Here is a 10992-nt window from a genome sequence, read left to right as displayed (position 1 = left end):
AGGTGACCCGCAGCCACAGATCCAGACTCCACAGCTCCAGAGCCAGAAACACCTGCAGGAAGTGATAGGAGGAGAGAGGAGAGGGACGAGAAAGCACAAGACTACCAGAAAGGGGAGAAGTTGTGTTAGTAACATGCAATAATGGGATAAGGTTGCATACAGAGGGAGAGAAAGTAGAGGAGAGAGGAGCTCAGTGCATCATGGGAAATCCCCCGGCTGTCTAGGCCTATAGCAGCATAACTAAGGGATGGTTCAGGACTCACCTGAGCCAGCCCTAATTATAAGCTTTATCAAAGAGGAAAGTCTTAAGCCTACTCTTAAATGTGGAGATGGTGTCTGCCTCCTGAACCCAAACTGGAACCTGGTTCCACAGGAGAGGAGCTTGATAGCTGAACGCTCTGGCTCCTAGTCTACTTTTGGAGACTCTAGGAACCACAAGTAACCCTGCATTCTGGGAGCGCAGTGCTCTGGTGGGGTAGTAAGGTACTATGAGCTCTTTAAGATAATATTACTGTGTCAATTGACAGAATTCAGATTTTTCGCTTCTCTTTATGATTCTCCAAACCCGCAAAACATTTTGAGCTGTTTTGGGGGTTGTTTGCACTTCCTATTGAAGAGGCAGTGAGTTCTGTAGAGTTCCCACTTTGAATTTTATAGTGTGGTTTTGTATCATCTGACACCATGACTTTGCCACCCCCTGGCACCTGACTTGGCTGACTCTTCTGACCCTTGACTCTGGTGACCCTGACTGTATGTGTTAATTGTTTAAGTTTAATTAATATTAATTGTTCAAGTTTATTTATTTTATTTGATTAAAGACATATTTTCACAAATTCACAAAAAAGAGGAACAACTTCTGCTTCCAGTCTTTGGGTTTTCCTCCACGGCTACCGTCATACAGCCTCTAGAGGTCGCCATAATAAGCTGCATGCACAATTGACCTATTCGGCTGTTTTTCTGGAAAAAGCACAGGGCAGAAAGCCTTGAAGCATAAGCCAGCCCGGCCCAGCAGAGTGTACAAAGATCTGTAGATGTGAACTGGTGAACGGTGTAGTGATGTCTCAGTGGTGGGCGTTTCCCCCTGAGGCAGGTGGAGGAGCTGGGAGCATTCAAAGAAGCCTGGAAAGACAATAAATCACCCAGGAGAGACAACGCCTGAGGGCTCAGAGCAGCAAAGCACGCTCTGTGGATGGAATAGCCGATGAATGATGGAGACACTGGTGCATAATGAAAGGGTGGAGAAACAAAAGAGAGAGAGAGAGTTGGTCAAATGACATGTGGAGTTTGCATCAGAAAATCAAGAGAAGGGAACTAAAAAAGTGTTGTTTACAGTAGAGGCAGGGAAGACGGGGAGAGCACATGCTGTGGAGAAGACGTAGCCTGACTGAGGGCAGCTTATTTCTCCACAGTTTCAGTCAGCAGGGATTCAAGTGTTTTTACAGCAATTTTAAGATTAAAAAAATCCTTTTATTAACCCCCCCACCAAGAGGGGAAATTTAGGTGTTACAGCAGGACAAAGACAGATATAAGCAGAGATAAGTAGAGAAATTTAAAATAAAATAGATTGATAAAAGTATGTAAAATAAAAATAAGAACAGAATCAAATAGAAACTATATAAAAGCAATTTAAGCACAACTCAGATTTACAGGCAATAACAGAACACACTTAAGACCACTGTCTCATTGGCCTATCTGTGAGACTGGCGCTCTTTCTAATAAGAGTTTGAGACCTGGCTGTTGCCTGGTGACCAGAGGCAGTTGCTTGAGCAATGCCCCCCTAACTATGAATATTTGAGCTCTCCCAGGGTCAGTGGCCAGGGTGGTGGCCTAGCTGTTGATAGAAAAAAAAAAATAACGGTTTTAGTTGTTGTTCCAACGCTACAGATAAATAGTCTCGTTTTGAGGCTTCTATGTTTAAAATTTCTGGTACTGTATTTGTCCTTTGCCTTATGATCTATCTCCCACCTAGATCAAATGCTAGATTTGCACATGAAAAAACTCTTTCTTTGTTTTTTTTCTTTTTCTTTTTTATTATTATTTATTATTTTTAAGTTATTGTTATTGATGATTTTGATATCCACATTGATTATCCAACTGCAACTGAATTTTTAAAAAGACATTTTATTTAGTCCGGCATGTGTCTGGTCCAACCGACAACCCTGGCCACACATTAGATTTAGTTTTACCCTTGTTTTTATCTCTGGTCTTCCATACTGCCCAAAACACCTTAGCAGTACTAAGCATGGTTTAAAGATGGCGGCGCTAGTGTATTGCGAGGCTCAGCGTCTTACCAGAGTTACAAAAATAGTGGTCATTTATCTTTTTATTTATCTGGTTATTTCCTGTGTTACAGCAAACAGTCACTTTTGGACATCAACCAGCGGTGTTCCAACATACATCGATCAGCGATAACATTATGACCACTGACAGGTGAAGTGTGGCCTACATGGGATGACTTGGCCTCCAAATTCCCCAGATCTCAATCCAGTCCAGCATCTGTGGGATGTGTTGTACAAACAAGTTCAATCAATGGAGACCCCACCTCACAAACTTAAAGGATCTGCTGCTAATGTCTTGGTACCAGATACCACAGCAGGTCTAGTTAAGCCCATGCCCCGACGGGTCAGGGCTGTTTTGGCAGCAGAGGGTAAGAAGGCTACTGCACAAGTGTGTGATATTTTTGCAGGGTAAATATTCATTGTCCCTACGAACACTAAGATTATGTTTTCATCTTGCAGTTGCTGTGTGCAGTGTTTTTCTATATATATATATATATATATATATATACACTGCTCCAAAAAATAAGGAACACTTAAACAACACAATGTAACTCCAAGTCAATCACAAACCTGTGAAATCAAACTGTCCACTTAGGAAGCAACAATGATTTACAATCAATTTCACATGCTGTTGTGCAAATGGAATAGACAACAGGTGGAAATTATAGGCAATTAGCAAGACACCCCCAATAAAGGAGTGGTTCTGCAGGTGGTGACCACAGACCACTTCTCAGTTCCTATGCTTCCTGGCTGATGTTTTGGTCACTTTTGAATGCTGGCGGTGCTTTCACTCTAGTGGTAGCATGAGACGGAGTCTACAACCCACACAAGTGGCTCAGGTAGTGCATCTCATCCAGGATGGCACATCAATGCGAGCTGTGGCAAGAAGGTTTGTTGTGTCTGTCAGCGTAGTGTCCAGAGCATGGAGGCGCTACCAGGAGACAGGCCAGTACATCAGGAGACCATCCACCACCTCATCAGGAGCATGCCCAGGCATTGTAGGGAGGTCATACTGGCATGTGGAGGCCACACACACTACTGAGCCTCATTTTGACTTGTTTTAAGGACATTACATCAAAGTTGGATCAGCCTGTAGTGTGGTTTTCCACTTTGATTTTGAGTGTGACTCCAAATCAGACCTCCATGGGTTGATAAATTTGATTTCCATTGATAATTTTTGTGTGATTTTGTTTTCCAGCACACTCAACTATGTAAAGAAAGGAGTATTTAATGAGATTATTTAATTCATTCAGATCTAGGATGTTATTTTAGTTTTCCCTTTTGAGCAGTGTATATTTATTTATTTTTTTTACCATTATTTCAATAAATTCAATTTGGCCCTTTCGGCACTAGTTTTTAGTATTGTTTCTAGTTGATAAAAAAAACACTTGGTGGTGGTGGTGGGATGTTCATCTTCATCAAAGGGAGTCTAGACAGAAATGTTCATGACTGAATTAGCTAAAGAAAAGTGACATAATAAAGTGTGTTAGGTAGTAGTGGTGCAGGACACTCCACCAATGCACAGGTATGTACGCATGAATATGATGTGATGGACATTTTCACTTCTCACATAATCACTTATGTTGCCAGCGGTTTAGACATTAATGGCTGTGTTATTTTGAGGGGACAGAAAATTTATACTTTAATTAAGCTGTACACTCACTACTTTACATTGTAGCAAGATGTAATTTCTTCAGTGTTATGATATAATCAGATATTAAACATGTGAGGGGTGTACTCACTTTTGTGAGATACGGTAAGTATGTGTTGAACCCAAAGAATGTGAAGGTAACTCTTAGTAGGACAATTTTAGCACACAAATTATGTTAGATCTACAATTCTAATTGGACTGGACTGGTAAACTGTGTGCTGCTGATCTCCTTACAGCAAGCCGATGCTTCTGGGCACATTACAGTGTTAGATGTCGCCACCATGTGGACTATAAAATATTTACACCACCATACACAACATGATTCCAACACATCGCCATACAAATGACACATGAGGCAAACTACCGTTTTCATGCACTTCTTTAATATATCAGTTTTTCATATTCACAACAAATACATTAAGCTCTTTCTCCTTATGATACAGCCTTAAATATTTTTACACTCATTTTTCTCAGAAGTCGGCCTATCAAAATGTCTCTTAATCTTTGTCTCTTTATTTTGAACATTTTATAATTTGTTACATTTGTAGTCTCCATGCCTCCTAGCAAAATGACAGTATTTCCTTTGTACAACTATTTACATGTGAAAAACAAAACAAATCTCCATAAAGTTTCTTATGAAAGTTCTCAGTTGAAAGGAATTGTTGGGTTTAAGGTGCAGGCAAGGAGGAGAGGGAGGGAATGTTCGAGAAGACAAATTAAAGTAGAGAAAGGCTGAACATAAAGTTTTGGATGAAGAGGAGAGGAAGAGAATATGTGGTAAGATCAGAGGTGGGTGGTGGAGATGAGAGCGTTAGTGATGGAGCTCAGTGATTTCTCCTGTAGATTCTATGAAGCTCAAGCAGATTCTCATAGAAAATAGAGTTCTTAGAGGAAAATAAATACAGCGCTCTGAAAGACTTAACTTCCTCAGGTCCCGTCATGTGAGCAATCTGAAAATGCAAACAGACCCCAGTACAGGAGACAACTGCCACTGCTGTCTGAAGGATACGGACGCCTGTGGTTGAGGACAAGGCCATGTGCTACTTCCAATGAGGCTGACAGTTAATTCTTGACCTGGGAATTAGTGGTAGCCAAAACAATCTTAACTCAAGGTCCACTTACTTGCCTGTTCAGACCATATTACATAGTCTTCATCAGCAGATGTATTAATGGATGTTTAATTATGATTATCTGAGCACCTCCAGGACTATCGGTCTGTGTGGGCTTTAAAGTGGAGGTGAATGGAATTCAGTTGCTCAAAGTGTTCATCTCAAGATCATCAAACTCAAAGACAGTCAGTAAGAGATTCTTTATGATGGTAATGGACGGTTTATTTATGAAGATTAGTTTCCTTTGTAGAAAGTAGTTCCGATTAGAAATTAAAATTAAACTATATATGGGCAGATTATCCAGAGTAACAAGTGAGGCATGTTCAGTGCTGAGAGCACCACAAACTAAATTCCATTTACCTTCATTGTATTGGGCTGGAAGAAGATCGTGATGTCAAAATCTAAACACTCAAATTAAAAACTACCGGACTGTATAAATACCACTAAAGGGATGTTGGAAAACAGTTTTAATATTTTAGGCAAATTACCATTAAATCACAGAATATATCTATATACACATATCAATTATTGAACTAGGCCAGACTGTTAGTGGCTAACTGCAGCTTTCCTCCCACTGTCCAGACTGAACTCATCATTTGATGTGCATTAGACTGGCAACCCTTTATGGTGATGCCCACCTTTCCTCAGAACCTCAATAACATGTCAGCTCAGGTTTCATCAGAGGTAATATTTAATAAAAAGGCCTACATAGTGCCTATATATATATATATAAAATCAGTCCACCCCTAACCTACATACTATGTGGTAGTAAAGTAGGTAATGGACAACAGTAGTCCAAACTCTGTGGAGCCCTCGCTCCCTTAAAATCTACAGGTGAAACCACGTCCTGAAGTGGCTTTCTGCTATCGGCAGGTCTTCAGGTGACACTAGAGTGCACTCAAAAACACAAAAAACACAAGTTTGTGCAGGTGTGTCCACAGCATAGGCACGTGCTGCTTAGACCAACCTCACATCGACTGCATGTGATGCAGGAGTACAAAACTCCATGTGACCCACCAGACAATTGAGAAAATAGAAGAATTCCTTAGAGCAACTATAGTCAATGTGCAAATAAGCATCTGTTTGCTAACAGGTTTGCTGGACCAACTTAAAAAGTGATATGTCGATGTGTTCACAACTTGTTTTAGCTGCCCTCAAGTGGCCTGTTTTGGGCAGATGAACTCTACTATCTGTTTATACATCCAGCGAACACATAGTAACACTAGAATTCACTTGAAGTTGTGGTTCTGGTTTTTGCCTCCACCAACACTTGAGAATAATAGTTGTCTGTTTAGCTGCTCAACGCTTCACTTTTTCTTTTTACTAGCTAGTTGATAGTGCTCTGTCTGTCTGGCGTTTCGGCCTGTAGCTTACAATAACAGAGTGCAGTGTGAGAAATAATATTAATGTTCAGCTTCATTTTTTTTTTTCCTGCTATGTGAGTTGGAGTAACCTGTGGGAATGCTTGCATCTAGTCATCTGTCTGCTCATGTGTCTGCCCTGTCAGGCTCTTTAACATCACTTCTTGGCAATTTTTACATCTGTGGTGTTAATCCGCTGCAGCTCACTTGTTTTCTCCAAATTGAGCTATCAAAGAGAACAACAGCCTAGTTCACCAGTGGAGAGTACATTTTATGAATGTCCCCTGGTGGAGTACAACGCACAGCCTATTGTGCTTATGCACTGAATGTAAAATTGGAACAGATTATTTCAGATCTCGAGGGGTTAGTCTATGATGGAAAGACATGATCGTGATGAATGTGAAGAACCAGCGTGTCAGTCAGTGTTTGGATGGATTCTTCAACTACCTGCTCTCCCTTCACAACATCCATTCATCAGGCCAGCAGTATCATTCGCACGGCTCTCCTCACTGTAGGTGTGGTGACATACTCGGCTGCTGGAGGCTTCATTAAAGACAGTCCTTAGATGGCAACTGAGCCTTCCCAGCAAAATTTTCACAGTCCAGCCCCGGCAGATGACTTATGCATTGGAAATTGAATTTTGGGTCATCAGCTCTGTATGTCACAATTTATTCCTCGATATAAAAAAGAAAAGGCAAGTCGCTCGTTTGCTTCGATCCACCTCTACAAAGTGCAAGTATACGAGTCACAAAGACTAAAACAAGCGTCAAAAGAAAGACTGATACTTCAAAACTATTCACATAAATAAGTAAATATCTGCAGGCCTGCCTGTACAGAAAAAGGCAAACATTGACGATAGCAAAATAAAAAGAACCTGTAATAACACCTACAACCCAGAACACAAGCTGGAATGAAAAAAGTACAGGTGCATATGTGTGTAGAGAAAGTAAAAAAATGTGATTGAAAGAACATTTTCGGACTTTTTTTCAGGACTAGCAGAATTCTCCAGATGATCACCGGTCCTGTCAGCAGGTAACGCTGCAGCCCATTAGTCGGCAGCTGCAACAAGTAAGGTCCACATTTTCAGCTGAGAGCAATATTAAAGCCACATGATCAAAAAAAAAAAAAAAAAGAGAAAATAGAAGAGACAGGGGGGAAAAAAATAATGACACGATATGCACTTGGTGTCACAAAAAAAACAAAAAATCTGAGGTTGGGTTTTGTGACATGAGAAGCAAAGAAAAAGCTTTGCCACAAAGATGCTGCGTAACAACTTCTAAGCTTAGAGAACAAGTGTGTCCTGTACACACTCCTTAGCTCAGCATAAAGGCTGGGCATCGGCTCGGCGTAGACCGGCCTCCTTAAAGAGAATAAGAAACCCCTCTTGTGTAGCTTCCACCAGCAAACAGAGCTGCATTTTTCCTCCCTATCAACAGCTCCTGTGGTCGGCAGATCACGTCAGACTCCGGACGTCTCTACCGGAAATCTACAAAAACAACCGCGTCTGCTGCTTTCACACAGACGTGAAGTCCTTGGAAAAGGTAGAGCATCTCAGGAGCAACAAAATCTCACTTATCAACCCATCCTTCATGCTTGCTCAGACCAGGCCTTCTAAACAGAATAAGAAATCCCTCTGATGTAGCTTCCCTTACCAAGCAAATGATCATGTCCCTCCCAAAGAACAGCTCCTGTTGTTAGTGCAGGCTCTGGACTTTTCTACCAGAAATCTGCAGAAAGAAACGCTTTTCCTGCTTTCATGTGAAGGTTTTGAAATTTCTGAAAAAAAAGTAGAGCAAAATCTTTCAGTAGATCAACAGTTGATGCCGTTTGCATCATGGGTGTCAAACCTGCTGGGGGCGAAGAAGAAGGCAAAATACAGTATTTTGTAGAATTTGGTCAGCATTAAGCCCAAAAAGACAAAAAAAAAAAAAAAAACCTGTGGCCTGTGCTGCAAAATTGAGAAAATCAAAAAATGCATTCCTAGCAAGTGCTAGCTAAAATCTGAGAAACATGAGAAACTAATGAAAAAATAAAAATAGATGTGTCTTTCAAGTCATCTTTCTTTGGGGCTGAGTGACGTCCAGCTCAACACCTGGCCTTCCACCCCACCCCGCAGACAGGAGGCCTCTTCCCCTACCACAGGCCCCGCTCTGCCGTCGCTCAAAGTGCAGTTCGGCGGTCTGACTGATAAAGCAGCCTCCCTTCTCACCTGCACAGGAAATGACTCGACGAGCGGAGCCCGACGCCTCAACCCTGTTTCACTTCATCTTTTTTCCCTCCAGCAGAAAGTCCATCAGTTTACCATCTCCTCCTAAAACTCTTTTGGTATCTCTTTGTGTCTTGTTTGTTTTCTTTCCTTTTGTGTCATTCAAGTATCTTTTAAAAATTTTTTTTTTCCTAATTCAGTTTTGTCCGTCACTGTGGCCGTTTGCCTGCGGGACAGCTTTTTGTTGGACGGACTCCAACGAGGCTGCCTTCTTCAGGTTGACAGAGGAAGAAAAAAAAGCACATTCTTTGAGACTATTTGTTCAGTTTTTTCAGTAATGAATGAATCCACCGCATGGACACGGGACTTTTGAGAAGTGACGAGGGATGGACTGGTGGAATCTGCAGCACTTACTTAAATGCTGAAAACTCCCCTGAAAAGCAATAAAGATACAGAGAAAATTAGTGTGCAAGAACTGTTGCAGCAGCCACAGTAATGTCAATTATCAGGTGTAGCTGTTATGGTGAACCTCAACCACTTCAAATTAAACCAGCAGTGATTGTTATTTTGAGCGAATTGTCTCCTGTTTCAATGATTAGAGCAGAAATGTCTATTCACAATACTGCTCTCCCCATCCCTAGTGACTAAATTCTGTGCGTCTTTATATACGTACACAAAAAACCAACACAGTTTGGCCGTATTTTGATCTAGAAAATGAAAGTAAGGTTGTGTCAGAATAAACTGGCATAAAACCACTTGACTAAAGCAACAAGTAACCACATTCAGCACAGACATGTGGACGTTAACCTGCAAGAAGAGCGGGCTGCTGGTGCTAGCACTGTTTTCTTACTTAAATCTAAATTTAACTTTTCGTTTTATCGACAGGGAAATTTGTCAGAAATTTGAAAGAGAGAGCAAAAATATTTTTTTCACTTATTAATTCCAGTGTGTTTTCACATTAAAGACTTCCAGCAGCTCAAAGGAGAACAATCTCTCGCCTTTCCGGCGGGCTCTGAATGTGAAACATCTGCAGGAAGGGTTGAGTTTCTTTGACACTAGCTCAAAAGAGTTTGAAAAAATGGCAAAGTAGCTGCGACAGTGATTAATTAATCCATTAGATTCTATTGAATTTCTATGAAAAAGAAAAACCAATATTTACATTGTAGTGAACCAGCTAGTGTTATTTTGATTATTTTATATCAAAAAGGATTAATCTAGAATCTCTCTTTGTCTCTCCCTGAGAGAGCGGGGGGGGGGGTTGAGATATCAATCCTCAACAGACAGCTGAAGTACCCCAAAGGAGGGGGTGAAAGGTTTGATTCCCTCCCAAGTGCTGCTTGGGCAGTTTCGGCCATAAACCTACCAGCTCCAGTGAAGCTGAGATAACAGACTCTATGCATGACTGTTAAGATGACAATATTAATCTTGTCCAGAGACTAACCTCAACCTGAACCAGGCTGTGAGGACCTCAGCAGCCATAAACTAAACAACCTCTAAACACTCCCAAGACCAAGACGGCAGGGTAACCATGGTAACGAAGTTCCTCTTTCAGATTACCTCAGACATCAAAGACCCCCTTCTTCAGTCTTGATGCTCTACCCCACCAAAGAGCCATTCATTTGGACTCTTAACATGCCCTCTCCCTTTTCACACCCAGTTGTGAAACAGGTGAGGAAAGCCAGTCGCCAGAGAAGGACGCTGCCCCAAATTCCTTTGTTGGACAAGAATGTTGTCTCCTTCTAAAAACTTCCCTATCACCTTGTTTGAATTAAATAATCTTTGTTAAGTTACTTAGTAGTTCCCGCCGCTTCAATTTGGGTAGTTATTACCACGTTCTTGTTAAAACTATGTTGGAAAGAAGGAACCGTAAATAAGTTAATCTTGCAGTGCTTTAATTGTCATCACTGCTCGCTGTCCTTTCTGCATTTAATTTGTGTAACTAATGTTTTGTTCCCAGCACCTTTTATATACTCCCTTAGAAATTATATGGTACAGAAATATCATCATGTGTTAAATAACCTATTTTCCTAGCTCCTGAACCAAGGACTGAGTTAACTATAAGTAAATAATCAGAGGATCTTTTACCCTCTCCTGGAACCAGGCCCTGACCACACGAACGAGCCAAGCCGACAGTGAGCCTTTGCTAGACGGCTGAGAAACAACAAGCAGTAAGGCTAAAACAAACTACATTCTGTGGTTGAGGTGATGTCCTTTATTTTAACCCTTTAGCCTAACCTCCTAGCCAAACTGAAGTTGTCATAACTTGCGTTCATTCGTTCCCTTGTTGTCTTACTAAAATTCAATAATAAACAATAGACAACTACATTCACACTGAACTCGGTTTGTTTAGTCACTGTTTTATGTCTTTGATATATTTAACCTCACT

At 41.0% G+C, this 10992-nt stretch overlaps 1 protein-coding gene across 4 annotated transcripts in view; it reads right to left on the bottom strand.

The window, feature by feature from the left end:
* Window positions 1-4291: 4291 nt before the first annotated feature.
* braf (B-Raf proto-oncogene, serine/threonine kinase) overlaps window positions 4292-10992 on the bottom strand; it is a 34263-nt gene continuing 27562 nt past the window's right edge. For 2 of the 4 annotated variants that reach the window (XM_046071679.1, XM_046071680.1), the window contains one exon: window positions 4292-9039. In XM_046071679.1, the coding sequence (XP_045927635.1) occupies window positions 9017-9039 (23 nt within the window). In that variant the 3' untranslated portion in view covers window positions 4292-9016. The remainder of the gene's footprint in view (window positions 9040-10992) is intronic. The other 2 variants (XR_006828489.1, XR_006828488.1) reach the window with 2 other exon arrangements.

Source organism: Micropterus dolomieu, linkage group LG16 (assembly GCF_021292245.1).
Source record: "Micropterus dolomieu isolate WLL.071019.BEF.003 ecotype Adirondacks linkage group LG16, ASM2129224v1, whole genome shotgun sequence".
NCBI classification, from domain to species: domain Eukaryota; kingdom Metazoa; phylum Chordata; class Actinopteri; order Centrarchiformes; family Centrarchidae; genus Micropterus; species Micropterus dolomieu.
Note: the sequence above shows the minus strand (reverse complement) of the source record. Positions and strands in the feature narration are given on the sequence as shown.